The following is a 27,433-nucleotide window of genomic DNA, read 5'->3' as shown; positions in this document are numbered from 1 at the left end:
AAACAGCATACACGTGCAGCACTTGCGGCAGGGACTGCCATTCACGCATTGGCCTTCACAGTCATAGTCGCAGATGCTCCAGCCAAACACACAATTAGGATGCTATACCCATGGTCGACCCTGACCGATGGAGGCCTACACATTTCCTACCATAGACGCCATTTTGAAGTCTGCAAGATCCTGGATCGGATCAAGCCTCGCTTCTATTCTGGTAGGCAGGCGCACTTTGACTCGCTAAGACTAATTTGGCGGGAACAGCAAATCTTTAACGGTCAGAGCGGCTAAGGAGTTTTCAGTCTAGCGCAAAGATCTGTGAACATGGCTTCGAAAGCGCTACGGTACTCAGCAGAAACCCCTTCAATTATGGATCCAATTGATCTCAAAAACAAAATGAACGATTCGATTCTAAATAGCGAGGAAATCACCGATGATGAGGCTATGGAAGATGTTACACCGTGCTCTTCCGCGAAGAAGAAAGCAGTGTCGCGCAAGAAAATGTTTGGATCACAAGACGAAGAATATGATAAAAATTATTCTGACTCAGAGGATGACGATCTAAGTGACACGACTTTGTGTAAAGATGGCGAAGAAAACGCGGAAGTGAAGAAAAAGAGGAAAGCCAGTACCTCTTCGGTTGACGATGAAGATAATATGTGAGTACATAACATGATATATAAAATGTATGCTTTTTGAACTAAAAAAATCCATGGCTAGTCTGAAAATGATTGGGAGACGAGACCGTCGTGTTAGCTATAACTATGTTATTCAGTGTAAAATGCGATGTTTCGAACGTTTACGCGGGAAGTTCTGGAACGATAAGAACGTGTTTCAGATGTGATAGATTCTTCATTTGTAGTTAACTGCAAATGCATTATTCCACGCTATAATGATAAGAACCTTCAAGTTGACAGATCCACTATAATAAGCGCAGCTGAATACTGATGTTGGTTGTTGTGCTGCAACGTTTTTACCGCGATTGAAAACAATAAATATAAGAGCACAAATCTAAAAAAACATGTTTTCCTGACGGAAGTACTTACCGCTATTTTGATGGTTAGCTTTTCCAAAAGGCGTAAAATTTGAATTTTACAACGCCCTCGATTGGCCGCCGGCGCATAAAACCCCAAATAGTACATGCGCCAAGCTTCACTAACCGAATTTTCTAATGCCTGTAAAGTTTCGTTAAAAAATCTGGAAGTCGAAGACACTTCATCTTGGCCGAACAGGAAAATCGTTGTTGAAAGAAGAATTTTCGTGGCATTTGAGACAGGTGATGACCCGGGGCTCAATACTTGCACAACATAGGAGGAAAAGGCCAATTGTTATGGAAGGAAGGGACGGGGTGTCGATGGTATTTTAGGCAAATACATTGTATCTATCTCACTTCAGCTCACTTGAACTGTTGGCTATAAGCACCAAGTAATGGTATGCAACCCCGAGATTAGATGCATTTTAAGGTTATTATTAAACCATGACTTGTTTTTCTTGTTTTGTTGAATGAATTGTTAATTTTTTGTACTCTGCATCGTGCTAACATTTTCGGGCCTTATATACAATTATTGAATTTTGTTCCACAGAATCTACAGTATCTGTGAGCAAGCTGCAATGTGCAGCACCATCTAATGGATTTTTTTCTTTCTTTAGTACCCCATTAAAACAGCCTAAGACAGAAAGGGAACAAAAGGTTAAAAGAAAATTAGCTCTTGGACAGCTGGTCCATAACAGAAGGAATCATCAGAAGGGGATATTGAGCAAGAATGTTGATGCTGCAGACAGTTCAACCAAAGAATCTGAGGTAATATCATTAAAGATGTTTCAACTTTTCTGACTTATCTGTAATTATCACTTCATAGATTGATTAAAGAGATTCCATGTTTTACAGTGTCTCAGTCCAGTAATACATCACAGATGATTGTTTGATTGATTAAATCTTGAGCCACTGAGAAAGATATACATAATAAATGTATGTTTTGAGGAAGTGAGAAAAACTTGTTGAAATTTAAAGTCATTTCCCCCAAATCTTGTCTTTATCAATAGCTGAGCCATTCAGATTACAGAAGCTCAGGGAATGAATCAGACCTTGATGGGTGTGTTGTGGAACACTCCCAAAGTCAAGACTTGGTAAGTAGTATTTGTTAATTACACTTCAGTGCTAATCTTGATCATGTGTATGAAATTCTTAGATGCTTGATGAAGATTATCACAGCTCTGGATATGGGCTATGGGATGTGGTTGATGGACAAAAGAAAATGTCTGATTGTTTGATTAATTAAATCTTGAGCCACTGAGAAAGATGTACATGTGAATGTATGTTTTGAGGAAGTGAGGACAACTTTTATTGGAATTTTAAATAAAGTTTTCCCCCAAACCCTGTCTTTATCACTAGTTCAGCGATTCAGATAGCAGAAGCTCTGGGGATGAATCAGACCTTGACGGGTTTGTTGTGGAAGACTCCCAAAGTCAAGACTTGGTTAGTGGTACTTGGTTAGTGTACATGTAGCATTTGCAGTAATGAGGAGGTAGAGGCAACAATTAAAGAAGCGCCAAATTAAATGAAAGAGATGAAAGACCAGGGCCCAGTTGTGTAAAGGGTGGATAACACTATCCATTGGATAAATCACTATTGAGCGGATAAGTGATAGTAAAAGGTATAGCATTATCCACTGGATAGAGATTTATCCAGGGGATAGCATTAACCGACCTTCAAACAATTGGGGCCTGGAGATAAATCAGATCTTGACTTTTTAGTTGTGGATAAAGACTCTGAAAGTCAAGACTTGGTAAGCAGTACAGCACCTGCTTTTGTGTGTTAAATCAAACAAGGTTCTTTTTTTCATATTTATATAGATAGGACATGTTTTAGGGAAAAATTTTTCTCATTGTCTAATGAATTAAATTTTGAGCCACTAGTAAAGATGTATGACATGTATTGAAGAGCTACAGTTCATCCACTCAAAATAAAGCTGACCAGACTCAAGATTGTCACATGTTGAAATATTGATACAATGTCTGTAGACACAGCATTCATTAATGCCACTTTTAAGGATGTACATGGACATTTCTTTAAGAAATGGAATTGAACAAAAGTTGGTCTCTGCACATCCCATCCTCCATTCAAAAGCAAGATCCTCCTTTCTTGCCTGTTTTGCAGGCTCAGCTGGTAAGAAAACCATATCTCAATGGCAATGAATCACTGGCTTTGCCACAGATGACAGCTTGAATAAACAAATAAAAATAGTTTTCATGGTTTCTACCATCTGCTTGTAAAGATGTTTCTGATCGACATTAACAAATGCACTAACCAACCTTAACACTATGTTAAAATTAAGAGAAATACATTGTAATGCAAATGTTTGGTGCCAAAAAATTGCCTATTGATCTTGTTTGATAAGTAATGTTGATGTGCTCCTTAACTATTACAGACCATGGCTTCGCATTTGGTGCTCGACGAGGACCAATTGTTTGAACTGCAGATTGAAAGTCTCATTGGCTAAGAAGCACTAAGAAGTATTGTGGATGCATTGCATGAAGGAAATGGTAAATGTTATTACTTTGTTTATCTTATTACCAACAGTAAGTACTGTAGAGATTTTATTGATATTGTAGTTTGAAACATATATGTACTTTAAAAGGACACAAAATTAAAGTTTTGATGTTCTAAGATTTATTGAAAAATAAAGAAGAACCGAAGAAATTGTTAAAAAGTGTCTCGATGATGAAAAGTGGCTGGATTTGGTGAGGCGAAATGTTTTTCTTCTTTGAAGTCAAGTCATCTATCCCTCTTTTTTTTTTTTTTTTTTATTAATACACCTTAATCCACTCAACCTTTGCTTTCTTTTTTTCCATCGCAGCTGTTTAGTAATTTCCAGTCAACTTTGAATGCTCCCGATAGATGGGCAGTTGATGGAGATAAAACACTGGACATGAAGAAGCACTGTAAGAGTTTTGTCCGTTAGGCATGCCGTGCTTACTGTTCACACTTGTGTAACAAGAGATTTTCGATGCGTCTGGTAAACTGACGATTTTGTCTCCTTAAAGAACTAAGTTAGGCTACTAGTTGGGTGACCCCGAATCATAGATTGATTTAGGAACATTTGCCAATTTTAAATGATTTTAATGCTCTCACATTGCCTCAAGGGTAGAAATAGCACCACACTTTCCCAGCTTTAGTGTAATGATAGGATTTTTTAGTGATCAAGTTTTTATGCTAGCGCTAAAAATATATATAAAATTCAACGTAGAAACTGCGAGATTATGCTAAGTTCAGCAATGCATAAATGCTACCAGTTCCAAAACAGTCAGCCGTAAACAGTTGTTATTAGATCATAACTGTAATCAGTGTTAAACTGTAACCGTCATCTGAGCTTATTGGAAGCGATTAATCTTGTAAAAGGGGAAATTCCAGTCGAGCCAATCGTTGTAGTAGGTTACGTGATCCTTTAGGTAATTCATAGCATTAACTAATCCTTTGTACCTTGGGCTTAAATAGAGCTGTTTTGTAGAGCTTTCTTTGGTCAAAAGTGGAAAGGAAACAGTCAGCTGAATGGTGCTTGCAGAATAAATCTACGTTGGAGCCGACTTTGTTGTTGTTAGTCATTGTCTCAAAGATAGTCAGCAGCTGTAATAAATCCCGACCTTCTCGCATTTCCCAGAAGAAGTTTATCGGGTTGTTCCCCGTCCGTCCGTTTATTTGTGAAGGCAAAAACCTGTTTTCACGTTAGTCAATGCGCGAGCGGAAAAAAAGGGCGTTTATTTTCTCTGTTTAAAGCATTATTATAATTCCGATTTGTTCCCTAAATCCTCGCTAATGGCTCAGATACCGGACTTCGATCCTAGCTGAAACATATTTGCGCGAGAAAGGTGGGATTTATCTTTTCATTTGTTATTTCATTCCTAAAATTCTCTTCTGGGTGGAGGGGAAACCAAAAGATTCTTCGCAAAAATGGAATGATTTCTAGGAAGCCTCGACAGCATCGACTAAATGTTGATTTCATTCGTACTTGCATTAAGATTGACAACGGCCAAAGCTGCACGCCTCGCTGGTTAGTTTCCAATTGGCTACCTACGCACGCTCATTAAAACTTAAAAAGTTTTTACGCTGTCACTCACTCTTCACTAATTTTTTTTTTTCCTCCTGCGCCGGACTAAGCTGGATGGAAGAGCCTGCTTGTATTGAGACATTTCGTCTCTATGTTAATATAATCTAGTATTCGAAATCTCTGAATTATGTTCTTAATTTTTACAAAAATCGGATAGTACACTTCTAGACATTAAACTATGTGTATAGACCAAAAAATTGGATAAAGTTAGAAATACAAATTATAAATTGTTAAACTTGGTGGTTGTATTTGCAACTAAGATTCTTGTAGTTTATTATTTTTGTTAAATTAATATTTGTTCCTTATAATTCTCAGTAGCACCGAAAAATATAAAAATGATGATGTTAGAATTCTCCTTGTGTGAGCCCAGCAGAACATAACTGACTTACTCGGTCATGGTACGCGTGACAAGTGTGATGACCTGCCGACTTTATTCCTTCTTAAGAGGGAAAATATGGGCATGTGATATAATCATCCGAGTGCCAATTTTTATTAACATTTTATTTTTTCCATTATACTTTCTTTCATTGTTTACCGCTATTCATAGAGTTCAACTGTCTTAAAAAAGCACTCATTCCATGTAAAGATATTGTAAAGCTGACCGTGATTCCTGGTCAGATCTTGCGCGACCACATTTGTGACTTGTGCGATAATCGAAGCACGAGACTCCACTTCTACGACCTACAAAAACAGGCGCATTCAAATATCCTAAATGCTAAAAAAAGGATTTTCAACGTACGCTAAAGCGAGTTAAAATCACTGAAAATTTTCTTACTTCGTTTACAATGTAAGCCAAAAATTGTGTAGTTCTGGAAAATCACAGGTAAAACTTCAGTGATGCCCCTTTGCCACTTTGTTTATCCAGAGGGATGGTTCGCGACCATCCGAACCGAAAGAATCCTTTTAGTTTCACTTTGTCATATTTCCCTTTCCGTTAGCTTGATTCCCTTCTTTCAAAAGTAAATTTGCGAGGTTGGAGTTTTCGACCGTTAAACATGATTACCATCAAGCTTTGTATAAACTATCAAGAGTGGTTCAGTTCGTTCTCTTTACATTAGGTGTTGCAACATGAGCAATCTTTTCTTTAGCTGAGGAAGCTCTCAAATTTGCAAATGCTCCTTGGGTAGGTCGTCACAATATATTTAGATATAATTTTTTGCCACGTGGAGAGGCGCCTTGAGAAGAAAAAGGAAATTTGCGGGAGCCAAAACGAACTATCAGCAAAGAGAGTTAACTCCGCCGAAAAGAACGAATACGAACAAGGATGAAGAAAATTGACACGGATTTCAAATGAAAAACTGGGAAAATTTTGGCTTCGTTTTTCCAGCTTTGTAATCCTTACAAATAGTGTCTTAAACCTTAAACAAGCTCAGCATGGTTCCTCCATTCATCACCTGGAACCAAAAATAAGTTAAATCGCAATGGGAGACCTGTGTTTTGGGTTCTCGTGCGACCCAACACTGCTTCAGATCGTATCACCTTACCCAAAGACTAGAGTAAGTTGTCTGGGTTGCCGCGCTTAGTGTAAGAGCACAGCCAATTTCTTTCAAAATATGAATTTTACTGATAAGAAATTTTCGTAGTGTACAAAATTCTTATTCCTAACCAACGCTTAAAAAAATCGTCGTCTGAACAGTGTTGATGGTGACATTTTAGCGCTAGAGCAACATGGTGAAACCTTTTCATTTAGCACAGCGGAAGTAACGTGATTTTCAGATTTCGCTGTTAGACGGAAGAAGAGCTGAGAGGTATAGTTTTTCTCTTGGATATAGTTGACTCTGCTTGATGATAAGTCTCAAATTAAAAATTCGAAATCATAGTTTTGCGGTTCATTGGCAATGTATTGAGTCGTTTTCCTCCTTAGGTTTCAATATCTTAAGGTTGAAAGAAAGAAGAACTGATACAATACTTTTGTCACGTTTTTTGTCTAATTTGTTGTTTCCGGTGCCCAAAGCGATTAGTTCTATCTTTATAATGTGCGCGATAGGTAAGATCAATTGGGAAGACTCCTGGATTGATTCATATTTGAGTGAGCTTCTCGAGCCCCAAATAATTAAAAAAAATTTTCGAGGTATGAAAATATTATTGTCAAAACTTTTGCCGACTCTATCACGCGCAACAATAAAGACCTAATCGGAAAATTCCGTAAACATGGCATGACCGACCACAAATCGTTGGGTGATCATCATGTGAGTTGCGTGTGGCATTAGTTCTTTTTACAGAGCCGTTTTTCACTAGTTGCAAGGTAACTGCTGACAGGATTCCCCTCTCTCTCGAAATCAAGAAAATTATTTGCCTCAAAAGGTAAGAATTCAACTGTATTCGTATCCATCAGAGTCCTTTTCTGATAGACCTCAGAACCTACGGATGACTCTATCAGGTCACGCTGTTGATCGTGATTCTACGCTAATGACTTGGTTATAAAAGATGTATCTACCCCTCGTGTATTATAGATTTTATAAACAAGTCATCGCCTTTTTCGTCCAAACTACAATTTTTTATTGTTTCTGTTAAAATATAATTTAATTGAACTATCTAATGAACTATTTCAAGGTGTTACCACCGATATCTCTAGCTAGGTTACCACGTTACGTGGAAACCACGAACTCTGTCGTAGCTTTAGTCACGAAACTGCAGCTTTATCGTTGCGTGTTCCTGGCGTTTAGTTAGCAAATAAGAGACTTCGCGGCGTTTCGGGATCCGAGAAAAACCGTTATTTTTCGCTCAGCTGCTACTATCGCCCCGTTTATCAATAGACCATGGCCGGAGGATTTTCAGAATAAATTATTCCCCGCTCACTGGAGAAATTATATTTCCCACCCTGTGCTGGAGTGGGAATTCAATTGACAAGTTCATTTTTTTTGTCTTATTATCATATTCTTTACTGACTGTAGGTTGGTTAGACTGAAATAAGACTAATTCAACTGACAGTCGATCATGACTCGATCTGTAAAACGGGTGATCTCCACCTCGCTAGGAATCCTGGGATGGCATGGGGTATTGTTATTTCTTCTCATCATTTCACTGTTCAAGATTTTCCATTGGGAACACGAAAGGCCCCTCGAACAGGAAATCGCAGCGTGCCCATGTACCCTGGGTGCCATCTACAGCAATATCATGTTTCTTCTCCCATCCTTGGCTGCCTACATGATTGCATGTTTTGCTTATTTCCGTCAAGACGACGGTAGCGTTCCTTGGTCTGCTTTGAAAAAATTCTACGAAATGGTACGTTCCTGTGATTTCTTAGAAGAGTCCACCGATTTTGATTTCCATGTGGAGGTCTGCAATTTCTGCCATCAAGTCGAGCGTGATTGGACACTTGTGAAAATTGCAGTTTCGGCAGTGCTTTCGTCGCTGTATCCTCTTGTATGGATCACCCTCAGTCTTCTTCAAGCTCATTACTATGTCTGTGCTCAAGTCGGTCCCTCACCAATAATTGTTACTAGTTTCTGCAATGTAACAATTGGGGAAGATTATTCTAAAGAGTACGCCTTGGCAGGGATTCGCTCGAAAGTCATCGGAGGAATTTTGTTTGCCTGCATGCTGTTTTTTGCTGGGTTGTTTGTAATCCTCCATGGCGAGATAGAAAACTATTTGAAAAAGATTGAAAAGTCCTCAGACGACGACGAGAGTACTGGTAAACTTGCAGTTTGTGTCACTGTCTTGCCAGACCATTCACATGGGGCAACAGATGTATCAGGAGCAGCAACTTCCCGCAGTGCACCGATCATCCCAAGTGGCCCAGGAGCTCCTGGATTCAAATGTCAGGTAAGGAACCAGTCCTTATTTATTAAGAGGGGATCAATTATCGCCAACATAACATAAAGGCGAGGCTATAGAAAATTGACTGCCCATGAGGTGGATCATTAGAATGCTACAGTGCCTTACGGGGGGGGAATCAAGTGAATTTCATCGTGAGAAAATCGTATCCGACGACCGAGCCCCCCCCCCCCCTCACCCACCCCGCCTCAAAGTCCGAGTGCCAACATATCTTGTAATAGTATGCACCAGTTGGCTCAAAGAAAATGAGTGGCGGCATCAGAAAAACAACTAAGGAACAAACCTCTCCACACCTGTTTAGAGTCTCCTCATTTGAAAGGAATCTATGAGTTATTTCAAGCGATTACCAACGCAAACATCTAGAAACCAGCAGAATAGATTTCTGCCAGATTCATAAGGAGATATTAGACTCACATAAGGACTGGACGACTTAGAAAGGGCGTGTTGGTGACTTCGTAATATAATTTATAACATATTTTGCAATTCATTTTATATTTCAGTCCACTATCAAACAAGATCCAAGTGATAAAGCAAAGGGAATTCAAATCCATGTGACCGATAAACTTGTCTCTGCCCTCCGAGGGAGTTTTCGAAATGACGGATGGCAAGGTGTTGATATCCGCTGTTCACAACAGGAAGAACAGAGGAACCTGTTAGGATGTTTTCCATTTCGCTCGCCATCTCGAACCAAACTACTTTCGGACCCTCAGAGGAAGCATGAGTACGAATCACTGTGTGAAGTAGTAGATAAAACTACTCGAGGTTAAAAGGACGTTTTTCATCGACGTTCTGAACGCTCGTTTAGACGTAGAAGGAAAATAACGCAAGTTTACTCGATAGCTAAGTAACCAAAACTATCGACTGATTGAAGGGGATCACTCGCAAAAGCTTAACATTCTATGACATCCCTGTTTCCCTGACCTGAGGGAGGGAGGCTGGGTTTTATATGATAAAAATGGCATGTTACAACCGCCGATTCCACACATGCGCACTAAGGTTAGAAAAGGAAAGAGGAACCCATTAAGTTAATAATCGAAGACAACTGTTTCTTAAAACGGTCCCATACTTTAATTTTTGGGGTTAATGCATGCCGCCCGAGTTTTCCTTCAAGATCAAGAGTATCACAGACCCCATTGGCCACGACACTTTCTGTATAAAGTATCTTAGGGGAGTGTCCTCCCCCGGGATGCAGAAATTTTTTGGGATGGGTTTCAGTTACAATATATATCAGTTTTAACCGTTCCAGCGCTACTTTAGTATTTTGATAATCAAGAATGGCTCTAAACTGTACGTACAGGTTTTTTTTTTGCTTTGCGAAAAGATAATTCTTGAAAAATCGGGAGCATTTTAATTATCTAAAAAAATGGGGTCTATGTATGAACTCGTTTTGAGTCACAGGAAAATAAAGCCGAAACAAGGGCGTTTCTTAGAGGCTGTACCGTTGTTATAGTAACCTTAATGTCGATTTTCTGAGTCTCTTCTTTAACTGAATCGAGTTCTTAGACCGTGAATTTTGCTTTAGATATAACTAAGAAGCTCTGCTTTCCTTCTTAAAATAATCTGTCGATGTTAGTAATGATAAAAAAGACACCTCGCAGAAGTTAGCGACCGTTGATGTAACATATTTACTTCAAATTCATCTGCAATTTCCACATGAATGTTAACAAAGGAAATGTCGCGTATTAGAAGTAGTTCTGCAAGAATTTCAGAGAACACGCCGGTTGTTTTTTTGCTTGATCTGAAGGGCGCCCTTTAGCTTTTTCCATACAAGCTAAGGGCAATCTTGTTTACAATGAGATGTTCACAAAAAGATCCTTTGAGGTCGAAATAATTATTGGTTGATTAGAATTTTCCAAGACTCAATAAAGTATTCCTTTGTAATTGCACGCCGAGCAGACCCATTCAGGACGGATTTTCCTCATAGTCCTGGTCGATATCATTTCAAAATTGAACCGAAAGCTCATTTTTGAATAAGCTTTTGAGATACCGTCTTACTGGACAGTCCTTCATCATAAAGTCGATAGACTGCTCTCAAGAAGGAGATATAATCATCCATGAGCTGAAACGAAAAACAAGAGAACCTTTAGGAAAACTGAAAAAACGATAGCTGGCAGAGGCTATGACGCCATGACGGCCTAGGAAAACAAGTCATAAAAACAACGACCGTGCACCCAGATTAAACCGACGTGCACTCGACTTCTGGTTTGATAAATGTGAAGCAAACATACCGAGGTTTACCGTGATATTTTTTCTTTTTCCATAAAAAAAACGCACATACCTCAAATTTAAATATAGTTATAGCCACGATAGCATGTGTCCTCAAACGTCCCAAATAAGTCATCGCAGCTCGACTTTAAATTGTGATCTCTCCCACACATTTCAACCGACGCCATTCAAGCTACTATTGACGCGAAGCCCTTTCTGTGATATATCAAGTGAAGTGGGTCCCAAGGGCCATAAATATTAGAGACAAAAATGTGGGACTAAAATGTGGGGCTAAAATCTGAGTCTCCTTTGTGAGCGAATTCCTGAGTTGAAGATCCAACTTACTTGTCAGCGCTGATGTTCAAAATTCCCGGACTTTGCTGTCTTCGGAGAGACATTGCTTCTTTGGAAACCAAGCTTAAAGATACTGAAAGACATCAGAACCGGTAAAACTTTCAATTTATGCTTTAGTTCTCTTATAAGTTGAACCATAGATGTTGCTCTGCCACGCGGTCACGCCAAGGAAAACAGGAAGTGTATGTCTACGTGGATAGTTGACATTTGTATTTCATACATTGAGAATCGCGAGCGAAGGTTATAAAAGATTTCATTTTGAGCCATTTTATTGATCCAAATGTCATGGGTCATCAGAATTTTTCAATACAACTGCATTCTGCGAGCGATATCCAGGCTGATAATAGGGCGGTGATTATGAAACCTCTCGTTCCAACCCGATCGCTTAAGTTGTCTGGAGCTGGGTAAATTTTCACGGCGTGTTTTCACTTGGGTTGCTAAAACTACCTAGGGAACTAAAATTTCACCAAAATACTTATTACTTTGCTTAATGTAGCTTACGATTTTCTAAAATTGAATCTTATTTGTTCAAAATAAATTTGTCTTATGTTTCATCACGGAGCTTCTAAAGTATCTTTATAAACAAATTAATGTATAAACAATTACGCCCAAAGTGAATTACGATCTTGCACATTTTTCTAAACAAACGTTTTGAGTTTTGATAAGCATCATCCAAAGAAAGAAGACTAGCTGTAAATGTTTATTTTACTATTGATAAATGTAAACGTGGAACTTCGGTGTTCGTGTATGAAATCAAAACCTTGCTCTGAGGCACATTTCTGATGACTTAAAAATCTACTTTCGCTATTCAAGGCGTAAATTACCTGAGTAAAAACCCGGGCTATTTTGTTTCATGACAAATTTCGTAAAATCATTTCAAAATATGATTTCGTAGAAAACGAAAGCTGCTGATAATGACTATCGTATCTAATTTGATCCTGTGATAGTTACGATTACCTGACGTCACGACAAGTTGAATAATTACTTTCAAAGTCACACAAGTAACTAAAGGGAATGCTATCCACTAACAGTATTTAAATACAGACAGATCGGTCAACAATCTCCTTTTTTTGGGAGTAGGCTTTCAAAAAAGAAATGAGTTGAGAATTTTTTGGTCGTTTATGAAATTTGTTTCTTGAACTGACTACATTTCTGAGTTGTCCTTGTCTTCCGCATTTTTCCGACACATCGACGTTAAAAAGTATGATTTACGATACGACTGAATAAAAAATCATTAAAAAAATCAGAAATAGTAAAAAAATATCCTAAAGTTAATTTCAGATAGGCTCCAAAGTAAACGTCATAGTCGCTAAGCGACCATGAATAAAACCTCGGGAAGGTATCGTTTTCAATCATGAGGAAGAGCTGATTAGAAACTACAAAAAAAGTCTTGTAACAGACAAACAAAAAGAAGTGAAACGACCACAGGAATCTTGGGTTTACATATAGTACACATGATCTACAATCGTCTGAAAAATCAAGATTTAAAAGGCAAAATTAGAGATAAAATTATTTTATCAAAGAGTAACAAAATATCCTCGACATACCAGGACTCCTTCCTTGAATTCTCTAACTGGCCTATCCTGAATCCTGATCCCTTCTTTTGCTGCTTGAATTTTTATAGGTTTACGTTATTATCTTTGGCCGATAGCAAGAGAACATAAACTTTTGCAAGAAGTTAACCTTCAAAATATGGCTCAAACGGTGAAACTGGCCCTCCTCTCCTTAGCAGGAATTCTGGGATGGCATGGAGCATTTCTGGTGTTGCTGATTGTATCCTTTAAGTTGTTTTTGGAGCAAAATTTTTACGGGCAAGAAGGTTACACCTGCCCTTGCACATGGCCGACTGGTTATGGTACCATCATGTTTCTGTTCCCGTCACTAAGCACCTTTCTGGTCGCATTTTTCGCATACTTCCGTCGAGATAACGATAGCGTTCCATGGAAAGCTGTGAAGAAACTTTACGAGCTCAAATGTGCTTGTAATTTTTATGATGGGCGTACCGACTGGGATTCTCACGCCGAACACTGTATTCGTTGCAGGGTTCGCTGGCGAGACTGGAACCTGGTAAAGGTCGCCTTGTCAGCAATTTTCTCCCTTTTGTATCCCTCAATGTGGCTGTCACTTAGTTTTCTCCAGACGTTTTACTATGTTTGCGCTCACGTTGGTCCAGATTATGATACACTCACCCGCTACTGCGATATTACGGACATCCCCGACAATTATCGAAAGAATCTTTTTCTGGCAGCGATTCGCTCAAAGGTTATTGGGGGCGTTTTGTTTGTAAGCGCTCTGCTCCTTCTGGGTGTCTTCGTGATCGTTTATGGTGAAATTAAAACCTATTTGAAGAAGAAAGATGATTCGTCAAGGTGCGGACCCAACGGGAGAGCTGATAATCTGCAAGTTCACGTCTCCGTTCTACCAAGCCGTTCATCCGGGACATCAGATAGTGCCGGACTCCATGGCAACAGAGAGTCTCCTTTTTCAGCAGTTGAAAGTGGAGGCCAGGTGAGATTTTATACAAAGGTGGCTCGCAGCAGTTGAAGGTGTTTCCTTTACACTTTAAAGACCTTTAGCAAACGGCAACGAGAAGGAGGACGTTGCAAAACAAAAAATGTAGTGGGCATGACAATAGCCCAGCACGTGCGTTTTAAAACTTTGTAGATTTCTTAGCCTTCCTCTGTCACACAATAATGTGAAGTTACCGAAATTTACGTGATCAAAAAAAAAAAAGAACACCCGACGACAAATTATGTAAGTTTCCATTTGGAACTCAACCGTGCTCACAAAAGTTATGCTAAAAGTGACGTGTGGTGCCGAATAAGACGTTAAACACATCAGCCATTTTTTAATTGACGTCTTCCTCGGCGTTACTGTGTTACTGCTTAAGGTCCGACTTCTTTTAAGGTTTAAAGGTTTAAAGTAAGCAAGGAAGTTATCCTGGCCACGGTATATTAAATAAAAAACACTCCTAAGGTTTGCATAGATGTCGATCTTGTTTATTGACCCATCAAAGTCCGACATCCTGCAAAGCTGAAAATTAAACCCTGTGAGCTGAATTTTGTTAAAAATCACTGCGATGTATTCCTTTTAAATACTGAATGAAGGAATAGTGGATCACAGATTATGATGTAACCATGGTGTAAGAAAAATAATCAGTTGCATTGAAGCATAAAGGTTGAGGTTCGAACTTCTTTTCCCGCTCCTAAGTGTGGAGAAGTTTGAGAAACTCCGATTGATTTCGACGTTTCTAGGAAATGGAGCTCTGGAGGGTGATTCGTTTTATAGTGTTTTCCTATCACCAGTAAGGAAAATCAATTCTCGTTGTTCAGAATTTCAGATGCTTTTGATGTGTCAAAATTCCTTATTTAAGTCAAAATTTCTTATTTAAGTCAAAATTTCTTATTTAAGTCAAAATTACTTAAATTATTATTTCTGAATGCAAACTTTCCTCTTGAATCGATGATGAGCATTCTTAAAAACTGACAATTCAACGTAAAAAAAAACAACTCATTAAATTGTCATTTGTTCAGGTAACCAATCAGAATCAGCCACAACTGCATGACGGGAACAAGACGATTCGTATCAATTTGAGTGACGAGTTTACCACTGCCTTGCAAGGCTGTCTTCAGGAGAGCAAGTGGCAAGGAATTGATATCTGCTGTTCACAGAAAGAAGAGGGCACGAGCGGACAGGGATCAAATATCCAATTTCCTGAGCGATCGTTGCACCAGCGAATAAGTTCCGCTGACCGTACCTTGGAAAACCCGTCGTCAACTCCACCTTAAGTTGTATAACACAAAGAACAGGGCATAGCTTGCCATCCGTAACTAAAAAAAAAGCCTGAAGAAGTTTAATTTCGAAATTAAAAATACTTTAGGATTTTTGACGCCAGTTATGCATGTAGTAGTGTCTAAATAAGAGAAAGATACATAAGACAAAGTTAATTTTTTTAGAGTAAGATTAGGTAAGCAGTAATTAAGAAAACTGATAACGCGAGTTTTACAAAAACAGGAGTATTTTTATGTGATATGACAAGTCAAAATTTTTAGTATTTCGGGAATATTATGTCAACATTGTTTTTTTCTCTTTTTTGTTTCGGACGTGGTAGAAACTGAAGTTCAAAAACTGAAACTTTTTATTTCCAATCCATTAAATTTACAAAGTTAGACTGATTAATGTAACCAGTATTACAGTATAATTTAGTCAAAAGAAAGAACACTATACTCCTGCAAACTCACCTACTCTATTAATCAACATGTGATTTTCTTACCGAGGAGAAACTTTTGAAGGCAATACAGTAATTATCCTAAATAAACTCACTTAGGCCTATTGCGGACTATAATTAATTTAGCTCACCACTGACAAAATCTCACGGTTGTCTTCAAATATCCCTGAAATGTACGATCGTCCACAATAGTTCTCTCTTGGTTTACCTTTCCAGACAATCATTCTCTCCCGACAACAGCAACAATTACTTCGACGACTGAGTCCTTATATACATTTAAAACGTATTCTGGAACTTTCGGAAGACTACAACACAACAATTTTTCTGGTATTACATCATAAAAACATAACCTAAGAAAATGTTCCAGAAAGTTCCTTGTATATGATAGTAGAAAGTTCGTGTATGCATCACTAAGAATTAAGATGAAATTTTAAAGCTGATAAGTCTTTGAATTCTTTTAATCAGAAAATCTTTAAAAAAGATCATAAATAAGAGATATTTAACGAAAGTGGAGGGAGACGTGCGATTGGAGATTAAAACGTTGTAGAGCCATTCGCTCCGACGAAGGGCTAACGCTCGAAACGCAGGTTTGAAACCGTTTCGGCGGCCAATTTACGTCATCAACTTAGTTATACTCTCCCACCGATGCGGCACCACAGTTTCTATAGAAACTTACCCCGTCTATAGATTTTGTTCACACCTGAGCATGAGTTGAGACATGCATAGGTCGATGGAACGAGTTAAGTTTCAACGAATGTGTTCAACTAAAGCATGAAAACGTTGGCTGCTTGCAAAGTTCCTTGTTTTCTAAGGTTTTCTAGCTTTATGTGGCATTCTTTACTGAAATTTAAATCCGTTGAGTTCATCCGATTGCCGAGATAGGAGTTATTCTTCCTTTTTGGTATCACCGACTTCGAAGAAGAAGAATCTTGAGTCGAAAAGCAAACGAGGAACTCACTGTCATGTTTCTTCCAACTGACTGTTAGGATCCATGGTCAGAGTCTCACAGGATGCTCCGTATCACACAATTGTCCAGTTATTTGAATTTTTTTCATCTGTGATTTTAGCCTGTTCCTCTTTTACTAACCCTTAAATGACAAAAGATCAAATTGATTTGAAATTTGAGGGATGAAGTGGTCGTCACTTGCAAAATTTAACTCACCCTCTCTCGACAACTGATCCAACGCTTCCCGACAATCTGCGCGTTGCAAGGCGTCACAAAGCTCTCTCGTCGAAGCATTCTTTTCCCCTCTCATCCATATTAGGAGCCCTTGATAACATTTTTCCGAAATTGTCCTATTTTCCGCATCTAGAACTTCTATTCTGACATTCTCCAAGCCCAGATACCGAAGAACTGTTTCCCATCTCGCAATCCTTTGATGTACGCAAAGTAAGTGTCTTTCTGTGACAGGCTCGTCATTACTGCCTAACGAGGCATAACTTTGCCTCAAAGCATGTCCTGTAACATCTGCAGTTACTGTAAGAAAAAACAAACTCATTTTTCAGAAGAACTTGTATTTAAACTTATATTTAGAACATTTATCAATCCATGAGTATCGAAGGAATGATGCTACATCTCTCTGAACTGTTTCTTAAAGCAGCGTTATACAACATGTTCCATATACGAACTATGATTTCTTGAGGATTATCCTAACTTTGTCAACTAACAATAACAAAAACAATGGCTACATTGCCAACCTGTATTTGTTCCGTTTTCAATATTTTGGCCGCTTTCGCATTCCTCTCGCCTCTCTGAAGCAAAAGTTTCTTCTAACACGCTTGATTCGTTTGAGGGCTGGATTTCGTTGGAAGACGAGGGAATAGTCTGTATGCAGAGAAAGTTCATAAATATGAAGACAAAAAAAAGAAATAATAATGACCACCTACCTTCTAACTGATTCTCCTTTATCTTTCAACCAGGTTTTTATGCTCACGTAATATCAGTATCTGGGCAACTGCCCACCTACCCCTCCCCTAACCCAACAACAGTCAATTGATAACACGTTAGGGTTAATTTTGGGTTAGGGGAGGAGCAGGTGAGCAGTTACCCAGATACTGATATTGATCCCTCACGTGATTGCCTCTTGTTTCGATTATCTCACGTTTACATCACGAAAGTTTGGTCAGCTCAGATATCGAGAAAGTGGTTAGAACAAGTCTCGAATGGCGTGCCTCTGCAGCGCGAATATTTTACGACTGGGTGCGAATGCTATGCGACTGGAGTATGAATGCAAGATGATTGGGTACGAAAGCTTGGCGACCGGAGTGCGAGTGTTAAACGACTGGATACGAGTGCGAGTGCGAGTGCGAGTGCGACCGAAGTACGAATGCCATACCTCTGGGGTCAAAATTTACACTACTAGAGTTCGATTGGGGAAGGAGTATTATGCGACAACATGGATACGTTACCTCGCGTAGGTCATAGCCTGGGTTTAGATAGATCGTGAGTTCTTTGTTGGTTTCCTCCTGCTGGAACCAAAGAACACATGAAAATGGTTTAACATTTTTTCCTGTGGGTTTCACAGCAAAATCGCATGAGTCACTGGAACGAAATCCATTGCGATACGCGATCTCGAAAGGGTATGTCTGTAAGAAGAAACATTAAAGAAATACACGTGTTAGTTATAATCAAAAGCCTTTGACGGCCTCTCTCTTTCGTACAAAGCAGTGGCGAAAGCAAGACTTTTTGACAAGGGGGTCCTATATCAGCGTCTTTTCGGAATCTAGGAGCATACCGGTGTTCTTTTAATCATAATTATTAGACAGGCACCAAAGGAGACCCCCACCCTCCCCCCCTCTCCATTCGACCTTTTCTCCCTACATTGCGTATAAACAATAAATAATTAATGACCATAAAATTGTAACAATACCAATTACGAATTTGCATGACAGTGTTCGCCTTTGAAGCGACAAGCGTTTCAAACAGTATTTACTCAACAAACCGACTCAATACACAACATCATACGGGATCATGCAAGAGAGACGTATATGTGGTTATTATTTTTTCTAATTTATAATTAAATCATAGTTACCTGAATAGCTCCAGTCTTGTCGAGCTCCCATCCGTCTTGAATCTCTGTGAGTTTCACAGCGATATTGTTACCGCCATTATGTATCGTGCAAGGTTTCTCCTTAGCTGCCTTCCACGAGTCTGGAAAACGTTCTTTGTCTCGTGTTTCAACTCGCTGTAGTATACAAAAAGATTGCGCACAATTATTTCACGGGAAAATCGTTAACATTTGTCGTCTCCGATATGATATTTAAGATTATTTCAATAGAGATGCATCTGAATGAGGCCTGAATGTAGAACAACATTCAGCACTTAATTGAAATGAAATCTGATGACGTCCTCGTTTAACGAGATCTCAAGGAAACTGCGTTGGAGTCTTAAGAGCGATCGAACTTAAGAGCGATCTGGGAAGAGGGAAAGATTTGTTTAACAGTCCTTCATTTTTATCACTCACCTGCGTAAATTAAAAAAAAAATCTCCATATATGAAATTTTTACAGTCGACTCCAAGAGAATATCAACTGTCGATATTCTCTTGTTGACTATGAATATGACTTCCGGCTAATATTGCCGAAACGTCGGAGACTATATACTTCGGGAAAAAAATCTTTTTCAGAACTACTTTCTCCCGAATGATCAAACTTCACAATCCGCGTCTAGAACATTGCTGAACCTAGAAGTATGCAAAACTCTTGCTATACCTACGCATTTAGTATATGGCCTTGCAAATTGTTCATATAGCTCAATTGTTATATTATCCTGTCGCGAATTCGGGATGGGTTTAGGTTCGAATTTAGACAGAGACACGCGCAATGATAGGCATCTGTGTATCACCCTTCCTTCAATTCTGAGAACTTTTGTATCCAAAATCGAAGGGGTTATAAGCCTTCTGATCACCTACCTTCTTTGAATCCTCGCTATCACCGTAGATGTAGAACCTGAGATAAATCAAATCGCTTGATGGGCTTGGTCTGCTGAAGAAAACAGTCGCTCTCTTCTTTTTTGATCCACCACATGCAAAAATGCTCCAAAAAGAGAAGGTTTTTGTTTTAATGTGGATGGAATCTTTTTTTACCGTGAACCATGCCTTAGATTGGCCATTTTTCTCCGATGCTGATGGAACCTTTTCCCATTGGATTGTTCCTTTAAAAACATAACTATAATTATAATTGTGCAGTGCATATTTTTGTTTACTTAAAGCTGATCTATCCATAGCACTGCATTCAGTCTAAATGGACACAACTGAAAACTTATCCCAATGTCAGAGCGGTAGCTGTGACTAAAAATATCGCCACTCCCCACCACATAATAGTTAAAATGATCACAGAACACCTCTTTCCTTCTTTAAAATTTTTTCAAGTCATCTATACTTTTGTGGACGCTCATTGGTTTGTTATCTTGTTCTCTTCTTTCGGACCGTGAGCTTAGCCACGCTCCATCGACTGTTTTTGCGCGAAAAGCTTCAGATTGGTATGGTCTTAGACCTTCTTAATACATATGCTAATATCAAGCGTTAATTTAAAACACCATTTCTAGTTATATTTATTTGTTACGGGAAATATACAGGGGTAACTGATCATGAACTTACCTTTGTCAGAATATTTCTCACATCTGTAAACAGCTATCGAGTCTTTCTTAATCTCGTCAAAGAACAGACAATGTGGAACAGTGATTTCAACCGGCTTGAGCAGGTTGATGTCGTGTGGTCCACACTCAATCACAGGGGAAATTAGCGTCCTATCAGGTGTTTCCGGGATGTCCCGCAATAGAGAGGTTTCGTCATAGACCACTCGGAAGAAAAACTTATGGTGAGTTCCTTCTGGGACCGTACCACTATCAACTGCAATCGTCACATCGGAATCTGGCGCAGACAACTTCCCACCAGTGCTGTCGAGCATGGCTTCTGCTTGAGTAAGATAACTTAGCGACCTGTTATCATGAAGTGGCATTTGATAGTTATTAGATTTAGAGCTATAAACCCTCCTCACGTTCTCCAGCACTCTCTCAAACAAGAGACACAAGGTTTTGTCACTCCTCAACTTTTTTCATTCAACTACTATAATGTATCTCCCAATTACTTTTTTATTTTGCATTCTCCTTGGACAGTTTAGTAAAGCTTACAGTCGGTTGAAACGTTTACGCGATGAAAGGTTATAAGTAACATGAGGTCAAGTAATTATTCTAAATAACTGACGAAATTGCAAGATGTTTTTTTTTTCATTTTTCTGGGGCAAATAGAAGGAGCATGCGAACGGCTCCAAAAAGTATATTTCAAGTTGACGACAAAGGTTTTAGCCTATTCCACGCGTTCAGTTGGTAAATAAGACCGGAAAGAGGAGAATACGCGATATTGTAGAGGTTTGAGTTGAGTCAGGTCGCCTATGAGACCCGTCTGTATCACACTTCCTTTTTTCCCGCTCTGTACTACTATTGTACCCACTTTTCAACGCGCCCCGTTTACCAAATGATCATTGACAAACCTTTTTCTGATCTCCATGACTCAAATTATCAAATAAACTAGCTTGATGACGTACCTTATGTTGAACACATCAAATACTGTGGTATGATGGACATCAGCGGCTACAATAGTGTTTTCAGAGGGCAGGAAGGTGTGTAGCGTAGGTTGGTTTGAATCAGACTCATGTACGTCAACAGGCACTCCTATGACATTTGCACCCTGCCAGTAACATAAGCAAGTGAATGTGAAAATAGAGCAAATTATTTAATTCTAGTGTCGAAAGAAATTGCATTGGTTTTGTTTTACTCTGCACTGTGGCTGGTCTAGAAAACTCGTACTACCCCTTCAACCAATCAGACGCAAAATTAAAACCAGTCAGGACTTATTCAGTCGCGATTCCCGCACTTCAGGTAGCATACTTTACTGACTACAATAAGACCAAATGTTAAAGTCAATCTATGCGGACGGAATCAAGACACACCTCTTCAGCCCATGAACCTGCAGCACTTGATATTGATGTGCTATCACAGCAGTCGGATGGCGTCATACAACGCGGACGTCTGCAGTCTAACCGGGGGCAGACAAAGAGGCGCCCTGTCGATAAAATAATTACCATATTAACTTGCACAACGACAGAAATCACTTGACCGACACTTTTAGTGTCAAAAACGATTACTCGGCCTGCGAAGAAGTGGAAACATCTGTCATACTGAGGGCAGTGATGGAAATCTGCTTTGAATGCATGAATCAAGTCCTTTATCCAAGACACATGAATTGCTCTTGAGACAGTGAAATAATACGTCTTCAGAGGAATTTTATCAGTCACAGTTTCCTTAAAAAGCAGAAATCTTACCATTAGTTTTCTTGGAGCGTTTCAGTCGATTGAGTGCCGATGCAACCACTAGCACAACAACAACAACTACTGCAATCACAATCCACTGCCAGTGTTGAGTGTGTGGGAAAATCTCTTGGTCATTTGCAGAGTTCGGCTCGGGAAGCATCACTTCCTTGTCCATGTTGTCGCCCACCACCCCTTCTGTACCCAATTTAAATCCGCCTCCTGAAATGATAATACATATCAAAACCTCCATCACAATACTCAATTAGAACCTAACAGTTGATTTAGGGACAGCATAAGAAACAGAGAATTTAAATCTAACCTTTTTCCTGAGGAGACTTTGTGCTATGCTCCAGCTCTTCGTCCATTCCAAAATCATTAGCGTTGAGAGACTCAGATGACGAAACGGAAGATATCCTACGCGGATTCGCTGTGTCTGTACTGTTGTGACCAGTCTTCTGCGATAAACTTTGAGGAATGTTCCCATCATCTCCTTGCACTTCATGATCTGTTGGGTGTCGCTTGTCGTAAACTGGTTTCTCTGTCTGTGGAGACGACGCAGGCAAACTATCAACGGGAGAAATTATGAGAAATGTTCCCCGTGCAATTGCATCAGTTGGCGTCCTCGACGAGAATAAGCTTGGAGGGGAAGGGCTTACAGAATGAACCCCGGGTACGATGAGTTTTTCGTCTGCTTCTTTGTCAGCAACCGGCAATTTGTGTTGAAACTTGGGATTCCTTCTGCCATCAACCCAAGGGTTCTCAGCTCTAAAAACAGTCACACGGTCTTTCGTCTCTTCGTGATGTCTGCTTCTATTGTGGACAAGGTAATCTATATGAAAAAAGAAAATTTTTAATCCGGGGAAAATCAATAACTCAGAAGATATTTTATGATGATCGCCTTGTGTAATACAACAAAATCACTTGGTTTTAACCCTTACACTTCTCTCATTCAACAACTTGAAGTTTTCCCCTTCTCATCACACTATTCTTAAAGCATAACCTTCAGAGCTAAAACATTTTTCGGAATTAACACCAACTAACGGTCAACTCTCGTAAGTAGACACAAACCATCATACCAAGCACATACGTAATCTTCTCCGCAAAAAACACCTAAGATTACCCTCACCTCCACCTCTGCCGCAATCTGTGTCCTCATAGATCCCTATTCCATCTTTATCAAAAGGGCATCTCTTGCAGACTGTGTCTTTTGTCTTTTCGCAAGGCCTCAGTACCCCAAATCCAGGAGGACATGTGCTGCATTCTTTGCAAACAACATTCGACGTCAGAGTGCAAGGAAGGACCTCGAATTCATTCAAACCACATCTGGCGCAACGTTTGCATGTTCCGCGGCGAGAGGCGTGCTCAGAGTATGTTCCTTCAGCGCATTTTACGCAACGAGATTGTTCATTTTGGTTGCACACTGTGGAGAATCCTGCCGGGCACTTTTTACAAGCCAAGTTGATCAACTTTGGAGAGACCGGATAGAACGGTACTTCTGTTCCACTCAGTGACTATCAGTAGACATAACAAAGGAAGAATAGGCACGCAAATTAATTACTTATAGTCCGTATCTCTTTTTCTCAAGAAGGAGTTTTTAGAAGGCGAGTTCATCCCTCTGTTTCTGGGCAAGGGTTTTTCGCACACACTTTCTCACGTGGCGATGCAGTGCGCACCCTTAAAAATTGCAACCAGCTTTCTTCCGTGCTTTTCCAACCGAACGCTCTTCCCCCCCCCCCCCCCCCCCCACACTAGCTTGGGTAATTGATGGTTTTGTTTGTGCTTTGTTGCATCAGGCGACGGGGCGTTGAAACGAGCGATGGAGCTGTAAGTGTTTGTGACGGAGCCTAAACCTCTGCTACACTTTTCCGTGGCTCTGTTACCCACCCTCCCCCTTCCCTTAAATGGAATCCTAGTGTTTCTAAGGAAATGTGTTTGTTTGCTACCCACATTTTAGGCCTTGCGGTTTCAGTTTAGGTTGAAATTGCCATGATAAAATTTAAAAAATTAGTAGCAAAAAGGTCATGTGTCCTGTGTCTTAAGAAAAGCCTTAGCGCAGCGGTTTGTGATTTGCAAATGATACGTGTTGTTTTGCACGCAGCTATGTTATCCTCTATCGAAGCTTATTTACCATGGAAACCACAAGTGTGCGATGACATGATGATTTATGATTAAATAAACTTAATTGACTCAAGGAATACTTTACGGCTAAAATTATCTATGAGAATGTATTTATGATTATCTGTTGCTCGGGAAATAGAATCTTGGAGGCATATGTTGACAAAAAGCCTTCACAATGTTCGATGAATCTCGCACATTCTGATGTTCTTATAATAGTCTTGATCGGGTATGGCAATAAATAAACGACTAACGTATTACTGAGTCTGATAAGTGAAGCAAAGCAATCGCGCATGACGAAGCAATACAACACATTGAGCTCCTGTAAAGTTTTGCTCTACATATTCTGAGTGATGTAATGAATAATTTAATTCTGAAGCAATATATTTAATACATATTGGTGGTTTCATCATCTATCAGAACTGATATTTTCAGAATTAAATGTCATCACTATTGTTCGTGTCGTCAGGAAACAGTAGTGCCCTTGTTCTGCGTCAGAGGTTTCTTTTCCGTTTTGCTTTCAATTCGCTTCATGACTTTCATTTTGCTTCAATTTGCTTCATGACTTTCGATTGAAGAGAATACTCATCTTTAAGGTGTTGTGCACTTACGTTAGCCATCTTTTTAATTAATAACGCAAATGGAAAAAAAAAACTGAAATCTAATGTTAACCTTATTTAAAAAATTCAAAACTAAATTAGAACTTTTAAAAATAGGAAGTTGTCACGGTTTTGTGACCGTGATCACGAAAAGGTGGTATTCATTTAGTGGTTTCCCATTTAAACGATTTTTTCTTGATAAGTGAATTAAAAGTATTTTGATTACACCTGATTGCCAGTGCCAAAATCGAAAACAAGGGCTCTTGAATTTTTCGAGTAATTGTTTGAAAGTGGTCACAACAATTTCAATTGCGCTGTACATTGTAACGAGGTCGCATCGCAACGTGATCAACACCGATCAAGAGATGTCTCTTACAGGCGCTCAAACGGCTATTGATGGAAATAAGCAGGTCGTGACTATATCGTTAGTTGACGTTCGTGTGACGCTTTTGCCTCTCAGTTCGGTCGAGACAGGAACCAGAGTTTTTTTTTCACTTTAAATACCTAGTCGGAAACGTGGGAACAAAATGTTTATCGACTATTCCCACCAGGCGTGTTGTGCTATGATGATATTTTAGCGTAAATAATAAACTCGTTTACCAAATTCAATTAGGTTCTCAGGTCGAAATGAAGTGAACTGAGCTGTTGAATAACCAATTCAGCCCGGATCATATATCAAGCAGTGAAGATGTTGCGATACTACACGCTACCGTTGTTTCAATCAAATATCAAAGGTACGTATCTGGAGCAGACAGGTATTACGATGGTTCTAGAGCATTATCTAGCGTCAAACCACGGTGGTTTTTTAATATTTTGGCATATATTGAGCAATTACTTACGAAAGATGAGTGGAATCCCATCAAAGTGAAGGCGAATAACATGAACTCGTGAGCCATTTTGAAACGCTATTGCACCATAGACGATTTGTCTTGCGTTCCTGATCTCCTACATCTGTTAGCGAGGTGAATAAATGATAGATTGCCTCTTTCTTCCAGTATGAACGCCTGTGGCACTTTTGGTCTTCGTTTTCTGTCTCCGAATAGCTTAGAAAATTAGTATAGAACAATGAAACTGAAAGGTTTCGGCACAGCCCTGACTTAACAATGTACTGAAGATTTCAAATGACCTTCCGTAATTTGTTTCAACGAGGCGTGGCGGGGGCTTTTCCCTGTATGACGTATTTGTTTATTTTCGAATTAGAAGATTTGGAGCGGCTGATGTCAAGATTACACTGCACAGCTACCAAAAGAGAAGATCATTCTTTCTTGTGATCATGGAAAAAAAGGCCTTTAGCACATGGGGCACGACAATTTTGTTACTCAACAAGTGAGTCTATAGGAAGTCAACTGTAGCTTCTTGCGTAACAAACTTTCAAACAAAGGAAACAAACAAATTTTTAAAAAGAATTGATACAAAAAATTTTACTCGCCTGCCAAACCAATTCTCTAACATCCTCTCCCATCCCCTCCCCTGAGAGTATCCACTAACAAACTATGACCGAAATTACAAATCGACTATGAGTTGGAAGGGAAACAGCGTGGCTGCCGAAATACATTTACGTATTTTCCTTGCAATCACTGTAACGATGATAGGGCATTTATTTGAGTTGGCGAAAGTGCAAACATCACAATTTCACTTTCATCGCGCAAATTATGCGACGGACATACCATTGCCCCCAATTGCCACTTTTCTCTCTTTTTCTGTTTCAGAGTCTTTAATTTTTCGTTTATCAAGGGCATCCTTTTGTTCATCTGAGGGACACGAATGTCGTACTAATCCCCGCTTTTCTTAACAATCCATTTCCTGTTTTGGTTTATTTATTCCTCTTTGGTGCTCGTCGACCTTGGCAAACCAGCGATAATAAAAAAAGATGATGAAATGTCAAGATCAGGCTTTAAACTTCCGGGAATACTGAAATGTTCATTCGCATCCCTTGTTTGGAATGTCACGCAACGACACTGGAAGACCGTTGCGTGACAAACTCAGATAGGACTAAGGGGGTAAGTTTCTAAAGAAACTGTGGTGCTGCGTCGGTGGAAGACTATAACAGGGTAATTTAGTATTATCAACTGAGCTGACAACGCAAATTGGCCACTGTATAGCTCATCTCACTGGCTGTGCGAAGTTGATTTCGGTCTGTGATTGATTCAAGTTATCAGCGCCATGTATAGATACAATTTACACAAAGAATGCTCATAAAGTACAATGGGAAGGGGAGAGTCGACTGAGTAAATCAGATCTTTAATTTTTTGACCCCTGAGAGTGACTGACGTCCGATCTCCTCTTAGAATATCTCCCCGGAATCAAACGTTTTGTGAATAAAGGAAATAATCACCAACTAGAGGAGGTCTTGATTGTTAAACAAGTTCCCCTCGTCAGAACCATAGGAAATGTATAGAGAACAGTGTGGAGAATATGCATACTGATGTTAGGGTGTGGAGCGTTAATATAATAGGAACGTTTCCAATAGTCCACTTCTCAGTGAGTGCATGATTAAACATAGCCAACCTTTCTTTGACAAAAAAACTGTAACCCACCCCACTAGCCTACGTGTAGCCGTACCCTCCCCCCCACCCCCGCCCCGGTGAAACGGAAGCAAGGTAACGTCTACGCAAGCCTGACACTGATCGTGTTCCATGACGTCACGCTAATTTATGCAAAATAATGTTCATTTGATAAAATTTTTTTTGCAAGGTGGCACGTGTTAGCGTGAAGGTTATCGAGATAAAAAACAACACCGAAGTG

At 39.4% G+C, this 27,433-nt stretch overlaps 4 protein-coding genes across 5 annotated transcripts; 3 read left to right on the top strand and 1 right to left on the bottom strand.

The window, feature by feature from the left end:
- Nucleotides 1-176: 176 nt before the first annotated feature.
- LOC113675803 (uncharacterized) lies at nt 177-4,578 on the top strand. The gene is made up of 6 exons (XM_089184962.1): nt 177-653; nt 1,645-1,795; nt 2,038-2,121; nt 2,387-2,470; nt 3,423-3,537; nt 3,852-4,578. Exons 1-5 carry the CDS (start codon nt 319-321, stop codon nt 3,492-3,494), a joined length of 726 nt encoding a protein of 241 aa, XP_089041088.1. The 5' UTR covers nt 177-318; the 3' UTR covers nt 3,495-3,537; nt 3,852-4,578.
- Nucleotides 4,579-7,272: 2,694 nt separating this feature from the next.
- Nucleotides 7,273-10,312, top strand: LOC113677621 (uncharacterized). Its single transcript, XM_027194459.2, has 3 exons — nt 7,273-7,403; nt 7,994-8,867; nt 9,380-10,312. The coding sequence occupies exons 2-3, from the start codon at nt 8,037-8,039 to the stop codon at nt 9,644-9,646; spliced, it is 1,098 nt and encodes a 365-aa protein (XP_027050260.2). The 5' UTR covers nt 7,273-7,403; nt 7,994-8,036; the 3' UTR covers nt 9,647-10,312.
- A 1,083-nt stretch (nt 10,313-11,395) lies between these two features.
- Nucleotides 11,396-15,770, top strand: LOC113677628 (uncharacterized). Its single transcript, XM_089184958.1, has 3 exons — nt 11,396-11,530; nt 13,063-13,946; nt 14,972-15,770. The coding sequence occupies exons 2-3, from the start codon at nt 13,131-13,133 to the stop codon at nt 15,224-15,226; spliced, it is 1,071 nt and encodes a 356-aa protein (XP_089041084.1). The 5' UTR covers nt 11,396-11,530; nt 13,063-13,130; the 3' UTR covers nt 15,227-15,770.
- On the bottom strand, nt 15,559-25,827 carry LOC113677629 (uncharacterized). Of its 2 annotated transcripts, none has more exons than XM_089184951.1 (13): nt 25,528-25,827; nt 23,095-23,485; nt 22,294-22,803; nt 21,987-22,193; nt 21,615-21,727; nt 21,210-21,352; nt 20,264-20,604; nt 19,577-19,818; nt 18,699-18,851; nt 18,076-18,252; nt 17,365-17,491; nt 16,829-17,143; nt 15,559-16,754 (listed from the first exon to the last, which is right to left on the bottom strand). In XM_089184951.1, exons 1-13 carry the CDS (start codon nt 25,582-25,584, stop codon nt 16,687-16,689), a joined length of 2,844 nt encoding a protein of 947 aa, XP_089041077.1. In that variant the 5' UTR covers nt 25,585-25,827; the 3' UTR covers nt 15,559-16,686. The 2 variants fall into 2 exon arrangements, with proteins under 2 accessions (XP_089041077.1, XP_089041078.1); XM_089184952.1 differs by having other exon boundaries at nt 23,101-23,485; nt 25,528-25,826.
- Nucleotides 25,828-27,433: the final 1,606 nt, after the last annotated feature.

This window comes from Pocillopora damicornis, chromosome 10 (assembly GCF_964200805.1).
Source record: "Pocillopora damicornis chromosome 10, jaPocDami1.2, whole genome shotgun sequence".
Lineage (NCBI taxonomy): Eukaryota > Metazoa > Cnidaria > Anthozoa > Scleractinia > Pocilloporidae > Pocillopora > Pocillopora damicornis.
This window is presented reverse-complemented; position numbering and strand designations above follow the sequence as displayed.